General features: G+C 35.3%; 1 protein-coding gene across 1 annotated transcript; it reads left to right on the forward strand.

Moving 5' to 3' along the window:
* Positions 1-530: 530 nt before the first annotated feature.
* Positions 531-2786, forward strand: avd (avidin). Its single transcript, XM_016233853.1, has 4 exons — positions 531-668; positions 763-973; positions 2418-2538; positions 2620-2786. Exons 1-4 carry the CDS (start codon positions 546-548, stop codon positions 2648-2650), a joined length of 486 nt encoding a protein of 161 aa, XP_016089339.1. The 5' UTR covers positions 531-545; the 3' UTR covers positions 2651-2786.
* The last annotated feature ends 10571 nt before the right edge of the window (positions 2787-13357 follow it).

The raw sequence follows: 13357 nt of genomic DNA on the forward strand, positions 1-13357 counted from the left end.
TTTGTAACATTATAAATGGTGGCATTGCCACTTTTGAATAATTGAATGCAGTCTTGCTAAATAAATGCATTAATTTCCTTTAAAAATAACAAACTTACTGACCCCAAACTTTTGAACAGTAGGCTATAGGCTATTCCACGATCTTCTGAGAAATAAAGGTGGAAATCTTAAATATTTTTAAAGACTTATACTATATGTAATCATCTAGAAATTTGTTACAGATATGTAACCATATTCAAAACGACTTTCAAAAAAAGAAAAAAAAAACATACCATGAGAGATATTAGCTGGCGTAAAAACTAACCCCGGCTGTTGGATAATCAGTTAACAAATCATCATACAACACGCAGTCATTTTATATTGTCTGAGCTTATTAAATATGTATATTTTGAGTCAACACTGCCTCCCTCTGGTCATTCTAATTAGTAGTTTCCAACAAGGGAAAAAGAAAAAGGCAACCCTAATTTAAATATGACCAATAACATGATTACCTGCATATGCAAATTAATTAACTAGATTACTTTAGGCAGGGTGAAGCGTGAAACATGACCCACTGTGTCCCACAGTTTTGGACCAAGATGAGCTCATTAATGTGGTATTTGTTTTTTGTGACTTTGATCACCTCTCGAACGGTGTCTGCAAATGAGTCCTCAACGCTGGATATGAAGGTATTTGACTTTTAAGTGTAGAGAAATTACGAATCCATATCCTGATTTTGTCATGCATGCTATCCTAATTAAAATGATCGTTTGATCACCGAAGGTCAGTTCTTGTAACATTACGGGCGTTTGGAGCAATGAGCTGGGCTCCACGCTCCGTGTGAAAGCAGAGGGTTCAGAGGTCAGAGGTGTGTATCAGACCGCAGTGGAGAGCAAGCGCGGCGCCGCCGGTTTACACCGCACTGCACAGATCATCGGGGTAGTTGGTAACGGGACTCAACCTGCCGTTTCATTCTCCGTCCTGTGGGAGAAAGGTAAAGTATGCTTAACCAGAGACATACTACACCATACTAGTCCTTCATAACGTGCCAAACACAGTAACATTACCACACTTTTTTTTTAAACAATAGCCTACTTCCCTAGTTAGGGAGAACCTGTGAATGGAACACTGTAACTGTTAATTTAGCTCTGTATGCCTCCGACTTTAATATTGCCTAGTATTCCCATATATATGCGACAAATTAATAGTTTAGTGATTTAGAATTGATCCCAGTACTGTTTAAATGAATACAAAGAGACCCTGGTAATTCTATTTACTTGTTCAATAGCTACATATTTCAGTTGGCAGGTGTTATCACCAATTTTAAGATGGCTAATGTACACCGTAACCGTTACAATATGTGATCCAGGACCACAAAACCAGTCATAATTTTTTGAAATTGAGATTTATACATCAATAAGCTTTCCATTGACATGCTGTTAGGATAGGACAATATTTGGCTGAGCTAAACTATTTGAAAATCTGGAATCTAAGGGTGCAAAAAAATCTAAACATTGAGAAAATAGTTGTCTAAATGAAGTCCTTAGCAATGCATATTACTAATCAAAAGTTTAGTTGAGAGATTTATGGTAGGACATTTACAAAATATCTTCATGAAACATGATCTTTACTTAATACCCTAATGAGAATTTTAAAAAAAAATTTTTTTTTTAAATTACGATAATTTTGACCGAGACAATGTATTGTTACAAATATACCTGTGCTACTTATGACTGGTTTTGTGGTCCAGGGTCACAAATGTGTACTAAAACGTTTTTAAGTCTATATACCGCATTAAATTGTGGAAATGTGCTATTTTTTTTATGTGGTTTCACATTTTTCACTTAAGTCATCTCTGTTGTTAAATAAAAATGCTTAATATGTAAAAATAAAAATTAATGTTAGTTTTTCAAAAAAAATAATCAAAGTTGGTCAGCACTGATACTGCTTCCTATTAGTTTTTAATAAGTTACAACATCACTGATATGAAAACAAGCCAGCCAGTGGTAAATTAATGGTAATTTGTTGCATTCGAAAGAAAGTAAATTAATAGCGCAAAGTTGTGCACTGTAGCTTTGACACCTGGAGTTTTTCTGAAAAATTTAAATGGAAATGCCACCTCTTTTACAAAATGACCCAATACCAATACCCTTTAGAAAAATTTACCATGGTAACCAAACTGCAAAATTACCTTGCGTTTTTTTGTTTTTTTTTGTTACGTAAGATGTGTGGTTACTTTTGAATGGATGTCAGTGGGGAAAGCTTTTTGACAGCATAATGATGTAGCTACTGCATTTACCAGCAGGATTTAAACAAGCAACAGTTTCTCACTTCCTGCTAGTAACTGTGGTAATTTGTCAGGAACTATGGTTACCTTGCAAGCGACCGCTGTTAAATTCTGTGTTGGCTTTGGTTAGAACACAATGTTATATCTGCAGGTTCATGTTCTGCTTGGCTCGGTCAGTGTTTTATTTTACGTGACGGTGAACAAGTGCTGAAAACATTCTGGATGTTGCGCAGTGTAGCCGACAACCTGGCAGGTGACTGGGGAAGTACCAGGTAAGCTGTGCTTAAATGCAAGGATATGTTGGAAGTGCCTATTGAATGTTTCTGATTCCATGTCCTCTTTTTGTATTCCAGGTTGGGAGAAGATCTTTTCTTCAAGACTTGAATTTCAAATAAACTCCGTAATAGATTCAATGTCATTTAATTTCCTTAAAGATGTTGATTTTTCAAGGAGCTTGTTGTATTTAAATCCACTGAGACATTTAAAAGCCTTTTATAAAGCATTCAAGCTTAATAAAAGAGAACAAAAAAGAAACCACTAAATGGTTTGTGACATTCTTTATGCGGCCAATATTCATTAAATTCCAGGCTGACACTACTAGCTTTTAATACATGAATATTAAGTATTGCTGGGTGATTTCATTCTTAAACTACTTGATTTTAATGTAGCATGCAGAAACAACTATATAAGTAAACATTTATATTTTAATTTCCCTAAATGAATAGTTCACCCAAAAATAAAAATTTGCCAAAAATGTAAGCTTGTTTCTTCATCAGAACAGATTTGGCGAAATGTAGCATTATATCACTTGCTCACCACTGGATCCTTTGCAGTGAATGGGTGCCGTCAGAATGAGTCCAAACAGCTGATAGAAACGTCACAATCCACAAGTAATTAATATGACTCCAGCCCATCAATTAACATCATGTGAAAAGAAAAGCTATGCGTTTCTAAGAAATGCTGCATATTTGTAAGAAACAAATCCATCATTAAGGCATTTTAATGGTTTACTACTGGTCAAAATACCATAATCCATAATGCTTCCTCCAGTGACAAAGTCCAAATCCACCAGCATATTTGTTTAGAGCTGTTTTGGTCTTTTTGCTTGTGCTTGATCTGTGCATATTTCTCTCCTAAATCAGACAAGATTACTTTCACTGGAAAAAGAAATATTACGGATGGAGGACTCTTATTGAAAGAAAGATGTCTTGTTTTGAAATAATGTAAAGCTGCGTTTGTAAGAAACAAATTTGTAAATCAAGACATTGTGGATTATCGTAATGTTTTCATCAGTTTGGACTCATTCTGATGGCACCCATTCACTGCAGAGGATCCATTGGTGAGCAAGTGATGCAATGCTAAATCTATCCAAAACAAACTCTACATCTTGGATGGCCTGTGGATGAGCACATTTTCATCTGATTTTTATTTTTGGGTGATATATTCCCCCCCCCCTTTTTTTTCTTCCCCTTTTTTTTTATTTTTTTATTTTTTAAAAGTATAACTCCTGCACTCTTGAGAATCCCGACCAGCTCCACATAGCAATGTTGACTCAACCAGTGGAAATTCTAGTGGCTTAGAAATGGAATTAAAAATGCAGCACCAAACGGCATTGGAAAAATTGGTTTCTCCAGCATTGCACCGGCTCCCTTCGGCCACCCAAACCGCCAACGTATGTGCAGGTAGTTTTGTGCAGTTTAAATTATGCATGGTCTTGTCATGGCAGTTACAAATGCTGCTTGGTGATGGAAAAACTAGACTAAAAAAATAATCCAGTTTACACAGTGGGAGAAAATACAATGACTTCTACTACGGTTCGGATTTCCAACCTCTCTCTACAGGCCACCTTCTCCTAACTCCTCTAACCAGAGCTGGAAAACTCATCCAGTACCTTGAGCTTAAGCATTTAATGTTACGTAAGCCATTCAATTGAAGTTGCATTATTATTATTTTTTCACATTTAATACCAAGTATATGCAGCTGCATTGTGGTTTGACAGTTGTTTTTATGATTCCCTAAGCTTAATATTCACAACTTTATTGCTTTATGCATGTTTGGGCGATAATGAGTATCAAGTTACTTTAATGGCCTAATGAACTAATTTCTACACACGTTTGGTTCTGACTTTCTCACATGAATGTTCATGCAGCCTATTAGTCAAGAGCTCTAAGGCCTTCAGTGTAGCACACTGCTTAATACAGCTATCACCATATTCCCATTGAGAATGCTACGCTTCACGTGATGCACTCTGATGGATCTGGGCCGAAACTATTGCTATATATACCCACAAAATAGGCAGATTTTAAACTGCAGTTAGTATGTAAAAGTCTTTAGTTGAATAAATCCCAAAAAGGGGCCTAATGTTGCCAATTAATCATTGTATTCTTCAGGCAAGAGACTTCATGAGCATATTAAGCACACAGGTTCTTTGGTGGCTGGTTATAGATGAGATATGCCAGATATTAAGGCACGCACATTACATTTCAGTAGAATCTTATTATGATTATCAGTAAGGTGGCTAAATAAAATATTTGGTAGTGCACGGTTTTTAAAATGTTTTGTTGAAATAATTACACGAGCGAAGTCACAAATCTTGTTGCGCATCTGAGCTAAAATGAACCACTGGGTAAGAACATCTATAATAAATCTATAGCCTATGTTTTGTACGCACACAAGATGCTATTAAGAAAGTTCCTAGTGTTTTTGTGGGCTGTAAAAGCCAATGAGTTAACTCAAATCAGGAGGAAACTGATTGCCTTTAAACCATTTAAGTTTAAAAAACAATATTTATGAGTGTAAACTTATTCCATTTGAGTCCACAAAAAGAGAACATTTCTTCATATTAAATGATCTCCCCCTATATTAATCTTGTGCCCAAGCACATAATAACACTTAATTTCAACATTTACTCTCCTTTAATAGTCTGAAGCAAAGCATGCTGGGAAAATGAAACCTGCCTCAGTCAGTTCTACTTAATATAATCAGTTATTCAGTAGTATTTGCAAAAAATTATCTTGTTTCATTTGGTAAAACTGACGGTTGGGTTTTACAGCATGTTAGTGCTATGTTATGATTTATTAGTCTTAAATCTAGAGATGCAACAATATAAAAATCTGAGCTGGTAGTTCTTTTAATGAAACGTCACGGCCAATAATTAAATGGTAGAATAGGAGAAACAATCATGCACAAAATAAATATTTAAAAAAAATATATAAATATTACATTATAAGTTATGTACTATAAATTAGTTTTGGATATTTCATTAAATATTATAAATACTATATTAAATAAAATCTACAATCCTTTTTACTATTATAATACCATAATATTGTGCATCCGTAGCTGGAGCTTTAGTTTTGTTCGAAAAGTTTGCAGTGACCTTTAGACATCCTTTCACATTACTGTCCCTGTCAGAATCATCTGTTCTTCTACACTGGCACTTGTAGTAGAAGCATTGACTTTTAAATGACAGCTCCGAGTGCAGAGGTTTTGCTGAATGTGTGTAGAGATTATCTTTAAATCATTGATTCATTCCACCACAGGAGTCACTTGACACTGTGACTCTGAATATCAGCGGAAGCACTTATTTTATTTGTAAGTACTGTGATTAAGGACAGATGGATGCCTAAATAACAAGAACATTTAATTTTCCATTTTAAAAGGTGCCCAGTATTTTAAAATCAGTGAATTGAAAATGTCAAGAAATATGAGATGACAAATTGCATTTCTTTATTATGTTTCAATGCATTCCGTTTTGAATACAAAAAAATGACTGAACGAATACTGTCTGATTCTTTAGTAACTGTGAGACATGTGGGAGTAAAATACATTCAGTGTGAGGACATACGCTTACAATACATCATTCAGACCACTTATCCATCACAAAAGCTTTCAGCTCTCTAACCAAGTTTGACTTGTCATGAAGATTTTTCGTGACTGTCAGCTCCTCAGACCGACTCATCTCAAATCATTAATTTTGTCTAGGTTCTGTCATATAACATGATTTTGTTTTGTTCCAGTTTCTTTCTAATTAGGTTTATGCCCCTGGATCTCAGGATATAAGAAAGAGGTGATCTGTTTAATAAAGATGTAGCCGAATCTGATTTACCCGCATTTCCTGTCTTCAGCATGTCAACTTCTCCCTGGAGATCCACCACCCAATGTCTTCGAGTCTTTGAACCAGACTCATCCTCCAGAAGATGCTCAGGGTTTTTCAGTTCCTTTGAGCTGAAAACAGAGCGAAATTATTTTTGGAAGATAAACTGACAATACCAAAATGCCTTGAGGATGACAAATGCTTGCAGGCAGGTGTCTCCCTAAATATTTACAGCTTTGAGAAAACGCCTGACGTTTACTTGTGTTCTGTCTCCTCAGACTGTCACTATAACAGGCTTCTGTCTCGTCAATGGAGTTGGCCTTCTCAACGAGAGCATTCAGCTCCTCCTTTACCGAAATGAAATGTTTATAGGACTACAATATCTAAAAAATAATAAAACCGACCTCAAGCTGCTGCATCGGTGTTTGCTTTTGTCCACCGTTGGAATGAATAATATCACACGAGAACTTCGCCTCAGGCTAGTTCACCTCAGGTGGCAGGTTCACAGTTTGCTGTCGCTGGAGACCTTACATGGACGGGCCACACAGCCGGCATGTTCACTGTCTGACTCTAGATTTGAAGCAGATTGGAAAGAACAGCTTGAGAGAGAGTAATCTAATGGAACAGTACGTCACAGTCTATTAGCGTACAAGTATGATAGCGCATTTGCATTATACTTCGCCGAGCTGCCGAGTTGTCTTTTAGTGCTGCGGGGCTTTGCCAGAGTATTTGAATTGTGTTCTATTACTGGTACATTTATTCTACCTTAATATTTGTTGAATCTTCACTGGTACCTTGTTAAAGAGTTTCATGCATTTTGGTTCCTGGGGGCTTTCGCGTTTCGCTGGTAAGATCCATCATTACTGCCTGAACTTTGATAGTGTTGGACCTGATCCTCAGGGCATCTGTTCTCAGCTGAACTTTTAAGCTCTTAAAACATTTTTTAAGTATTCTCCCTCAAGCAAACTCAACATCCTTCACTTGTACTTGCCCAGTGCTTTTTCTTGCTTACGGTCAGTCTTTTATCTTGAATATAAAGTAAACAAATTGACTAATTTCAATAGACTGAACTACAGGGAGAGAGAGAGAAAGAAAAAACGATTCTTGCATTTTCTCAAAAGAACTGCCGCTTGCTTCACTATTTTTTAGACTACTGTTAAACTAAAAGTTTGGGGTCAGTAAGATTTTTTTAACATAAATTAATACTTTTATTCAGCAAGGATGCATTAAATGGATTAAGAGTGACAGTGAAGACATTTTATAATGATTATAATGTAAATAAAATGCAGTTCTTTTGAAAGTTCTATTCATCAAAGAATCGTGAAGAAGAAGAAAAATCACGGTTTCCACCAAAATATTATGCAGCAAAACTGTTTTCAACACTAAATATAATAATAAATGTTTTTGAACACAAAGTTAGCGTATTATAATGGTTTATGAAGGATCATGTGACAGTGAAGACTGGAGTAACTTTTAACTTCTTTCCTACCCTGCTAAATGTTAGTGCTAAATAGAACCTTTTTTATAGGGTTCCATACAGAACCATGCTTTGAAAATGCTATATAGAACCTTAATGATGTTATAAATCACCTTTTTAATGTGTTTTTAATTAATATTAGTATGTTCATATTATTAATATTAGTATATTGTTTTTTACCCCTCTATCTGCCAGGTTTTATAATATCTTGAAGTGTCTATTAGGGTTTTACATAAAATCAACAACAACAACAACAACAACAACGTGTTAATTGGGTACTTTTTTTTAATGATGTGAAATTGTAGCAAAAATGACAGTGTTCTAACATCAGTTATTAGCAGAATACATGAATGAATGACAAAGGACATTGAACATAAATAAATGCTTAAAGATGTAAAACAAAATAGAACATAAAATAGTGTATTGAAGACCAAGCTCCAGTGAAATATCTTCACAATCCTCTATAAACAATAGAGTACTATAGTAAGGTCCATAGTAGTATTGTTATTGTTTACCAAAAGTAAAACTATTAAAAATGATTTCCACTAATTGTAACAAAATATAAATATTAGAGGAACAATGAAATAAAAACTGAAATAATTATAATTTTACATAAAGTACTAGTTAAAGTACTTCATTACAAAAACTAAAACTGAAATGAATAAAAATACAGCTAGACAGATAAAAAAAAAAAAAAAACCTAATAAAATGACGTAAAAAAGGTGTAACTGATTAAATTGATCACACGGAATTGATTAAAATATTAAGAAATACTATAAAATATCACTGCTTGATAGCATATAATAGTAGAAATACACTTTTTTCCCATAACTTACATGAATAATGTATTATTTTAGGTCCATAGCTCAAACATATTTTGCGTGTTTGTGTCGAAAAAATTTTTTAATTAAAAATGATGACACAGAATGAGTACTCACCTACACTTTCTTCAGCTTTTCCATTTTCCACAGTTTGATTTTAACCTTTGAATCATTCAGCTGTGCAGTGTGGTCAGCCAGCTGGCTCTCTCTGACCCACTAGCTTGGGTCCAGACCTCACACCTTTGTCCTCTGACCTGGCCGGCCCCTTTGCTGCACCACCTGCCCCACTATCATGGACTGCTGCCACGGCCCTCCGTCTCTCCAACTTCCAATGACGCATCTATCTTACTTGGCTTTCCAGAAACTTCCCCTTGACTCATTATTAGCCTTCTGACCCTCATCTTCGGCCCAGGTGTTGGTTTTGCTCCTTGATGCTTCTGAAGAAATTCAACTTGAAATCTGGTTTAATGGCTTTGTTTTGGTTTCTGCTAACTTCTGAAATGGTACCAGACGAGTTGGCGTAAAATACTCTCACTATTAAAGGTACGGTCCAGATCCCACAGTGCACAGCAACACCTCATTTTCCGACCAGATGGATGATCATCTAGAAAGAGTGACAAGACGGTCACCTCTCATTTTTACAATACACCCTTTATTACTGTCAACAAACTGTTATTTCATACAGTGGCCTTAAATGTATTTTGGATATAGTTTTATTGAGTCTGATCAAAATCAGATTTTTTTTTTAAGCAGCTGGTGTCAAGCTGATTTTTTTTAGGTTGCAAGTTTATGCATGAAATGTTTTGCTTGAAGTGCCTTTTTCATTTTCAAATGAATGCCACTTGATTTGATATTATGTTATCTAATACAGTGAAAATGTTTTTAGTGTGGTTTAAGAGTCCAGATATGTTTTGGAGCCACGGTCCTCTCATGGCTGCACTCTCTGACAGTTTTAAACACAACACTTCAATGTGAGGGTCTCGCACAAGAGGCTTTTATGTTGTTGTTTAGATGAATATGCAGGTTTAGGGTGAAAAAGTGTAGAAAACAAATACACATGCTTCTCAATTTAGCATAGATAGTATATTTCTATTGGATGCTATATACTATAGTATATAGTATATGTACTTTATCTCTGTCTGCCTGTTTCATTCTGGTCGAACCTTTCCAAATATTTTAGTTAGTTAGTTAGTTGTGCCCTTACACAGTTTCTGGTCTCCTTTTTTTTATTTGCTTATTTTGCTTAATTAGTTGTGTGCCCCTTCACTGTTCCTGGTCTCTATTTATTTATTTTTAGTTAGTTAGCAGTGCCTAGTCTCTATTTATTTATGTTCAGTTAGTTAGTTAGTTGTGCCCCTGCACTGTTCTGGGGCACATTTCCCAAAAGCAACTATGGTTGCAAGTTCCGTTGTTACAGAGTTCAGTGGAACTAACGACCATAGTTAGCTAACGATAGTTTTGGGAAACGCACCCCTGGGGCCTGTTTCATAAAACAAGTTTACCAAATAAGCCAGGTTTATTTCAGTTAGTCTGACGTATTGTCAGTTGATTTGGTTCAAAATAAGTCAGACTAACTGAAATAAGCCTGGCTTATTTGGTAAACTTGTTTTATGAAACAGGCCCCTGGGCTGCATTTCTCAAAAGCATTGTAAGCTTAAGTACATTGTAGACCCATTGAAACCAATGGAGCTACGATCAACTTAGGCTTACAATGCTTTTGGGAAACGTAGCCCAGAACAGTGCAGGGACACAACTAACTAACTAACTAACTAACTAACTAACTAACAATACACAAAACAAAACAAAAAACTAAACTAAGTAAATCAAAACACAAAGGAAAGAAGAGATCAGGGGGCTGTTTCATATTGTTTACCAAATAAGCCAGGCTTATTTCAGTTAGTCTGACTTATTGTCACTTGATATGGTTTCCGAATGCAAAATTACCATAGATCAAGCTCAGTCACTGTGGCAACTTTTTCTGAGAAACCTGCTAAGGAGCAGGCTAACTGTCAGGCTAAGCTGAGCTCCTCTAACACTGACCAATAGGAACACATTGTTATTACTCTCACATACAATTATTTTACTTTATTATCAGTCCAAAAATAAAAGTATACAGAAAATGCAACTTATAAAAATAAAAATATAGGCTACAACCAACTGTATTTAATATATTGTACCCAAAATGTAATGACCCTTTTTTTAAGATAAGATGAAACCATTTTAACATAGTTGCTACTTGCGCATTCAGGTGATCAGCAGTTTTTAGCCATGCAGACTTTCTCTCGGTTTTATGACAGCTGTAGCTTTTATGCTTATTAGTAGATCATTAAAACATTACAATCTAAAATTGCTCTTTAAAGCATTAAAGCATTAAAAACACTAAATTAAAAGTTAAAATCACTGAATTAAAAATGAAAATAAATAATAGAAATCAGACTACATTTGAACTGATAAGAGGAATACACATTTAACTCATCTGAACTAGTAATTAGGGCTGTATTAGCCAGCTTACATGTGATTTACAGTTACTGCTGTGATAAAAATACACTTATATGAAGGATTACAATTCTACATGTCTCACATTTAATGTCCAACAACAAATATTTTAGCAGAATACATATTTTACTCAGAATTATTGCGCTACTATTCTGTTGTGCTCCGTCTGTTTAGCGCGCATGCGTGCAGCAGCGCTCGTTCACTCGCGTAAGCCTCACTCACTCCTGACAGCAAAATGGATATATTTGCATGACTTTGTAACAGATTTAGAGATGAAAAATATACCTGTGACGTGTCAGTTATGCACTGAGGAAAACACAATGTCTCAAATGCATTAAACAGCACAAATATTCGCTGTTTGCCATGGTGGATCGATTTGATCCATGATCGACATTAAAATAAGGGCTGCTTAAGAATAAGCGTGAACATCAAATACTCACTGAACCTGGATCGAATTAGTGAGATTGTGTGAACTTAAAGGGATAGTTCACCCAAAAATGAAAATTCTGTCATTAGTCGTTCCAAACCTGTAAGACCTTCGTTCATCTTCGGAACTCAAATTAAGATATTTTTGATTCATTCTGAGAGCTCTCTGCAAGGATCCTAACATGATCAAGGCTTAGAAACATAACAAGGACATCATTAAAATAATCCATGTGACGTTCAACCGTAATTTTATGAAGCTACGAGAATACTTTTTGTGCACAAAGAAAACAAAAATAACTTTATTCAACAATTCGTCTGCTCCGCATCACCCTATAGTGCCATTTAGCGCCACCCATATAGCGACATCATTAAAATAATCCACATGACCTTCATTACATTCAACTGTAATTTTACGAAGCTATGAGAATACTTTTTGTGCACAAAGAAAACAAAAATAATGACTTTATTCAACAATTAGTCTCCTCCGCGTCACCCTATAGCGTCATTTTGGAGAGTATCACATACGTAAACAACGTACGCTGTTCTGTGTCAGCAGCACTGTACGCTGATACGCTGTTTACGTTGTTTACTCTTTGATCTGAAATTAAACAATATATCCGCATACATACATTGTAATACATTGTTTGTCATAGGATGACGCGGAGTAGACGAATTGTTGAATAAAGTCATTATTATTGTTTTCTTTGCGCACAAAAAGTATTCTCGTTGCTTCATAAAATTACGGTTGAACCACTGATGTCATGTGGGTTATTTTAACGATGTCCTTGCTACGTTTCTGAGCCTTGATTGTGTTAGGATCCTTGCTGTCTATGGGAGGGTCAGAGAGCTCTCAGAATTAATCAAAATATCTTAATTTGTTTTCAGAAGAGGAACGAAGGTTTGGAACGGCATGAGGGTGAGTAATTAATGACCAAATGTTCATCTTTGGGTGAACTATCCCTTTAAATGGTTGTTTATGAAACCGCTTTAGTCCCGATTGATTTGTTAGGTTATTTCAAGTCAGGTTTTGGACTTTAATCCCCGCTTTTCATAGCGTCTTTTATGAAACAGCCCCCTGGTCTCTTCCTACATTTTTTTTTAAGTTAGTTAGTTGTTCCCCTACTCTGTTTATGGCCTCCTTTCTTTCTTTCTTTCTTTCTAGTTAGTTTTGCCTTTACACTTTGTCTAGTCTTCTCTTGCCATCCATTTGTTTGTGTTTCTGGTCTCATCTTTCCAAATATTTTAGTTAGTTGTGCCCTCACACTGTTCTGGCCTCCTTTCAATTGTATTTATTTTTTATAGTTAGTTAGTTGTGCTCCTACACTGTTTCTGGCCTCCTCTTTATTTATTTATTTTCAGCCAGTCTCTATACACTGTTTCTGGCCTCCTCTTATTTATTTATTAATTTTGCTCAGTCCCTATACAGTGCTTCTGGCCTCCTCTTTCCTAATGTTTGTTTGTTTGCTTTTAGTTCACTATCCCCCTTCATTGCTTCTAGTCTCATTACTTTCCTTTCTTTTAGTGTGAGCAGATTTTAATTTATTTTCTTTTTTTTTTAAACATGACTCTCCTTGTATGAACTTATGAACATATGCAGAATGTGAAGTATAACTTTTTTAATTGGTGAGGATGGAGGCAACCATGGAGTGAAATATTAAAACTACATGCATCATGTACAAATTGTTATTTTTGTGTGTTATGTTTTGTGATGTAGGCTATTTTGATACAAAACACATTTGATTAACTATTATTTGATATATATATATATATATATA

Source organism: Sinocyclocheilus grahami, unplaced genomic scaffold (genome assembly GCF_001515645.1).
Source record: "Sinocyclocheilus grahami isolate Dianchi unplaced genomic scaffold, SAMN03320097.WGS_v1.1 scaffold440.1, whole genome shotgun sequence".
NCBI lineage: Eukaryota > Metazoa > Chordata > Actinopteri > Cypriniformes > Cyprinidae > Sinocyclocheilus > Sinocyclocheilus grahami.

What these genes read in the sequence shown, in the direction of transcription:
- avd (XM_016233853.1), top strand. Translation starts at nt 546, where the DNA reads ATGACCCACTGTGTCCCACAGTTTTGGACCAAGATGAGCTCATTAATG. An exon ending in CCTCAACGCTGGATATGAAG is followed by an intron (nt 669 to 762) that starts GTATTTGACTTT and finishes TGATCACCGAAG; the next exon opens with GTCAGTTCTTGTAACATTAC. An exon ending in GGTGACTGGGGAAGTACCAG is followed by an intron (nt 2,539 to 2,619) that starts GTAAGCTGTGCT and finishes TTTGTATTCCAG; the next exon opens with GTTGGGAGAAGATCTTTTCT.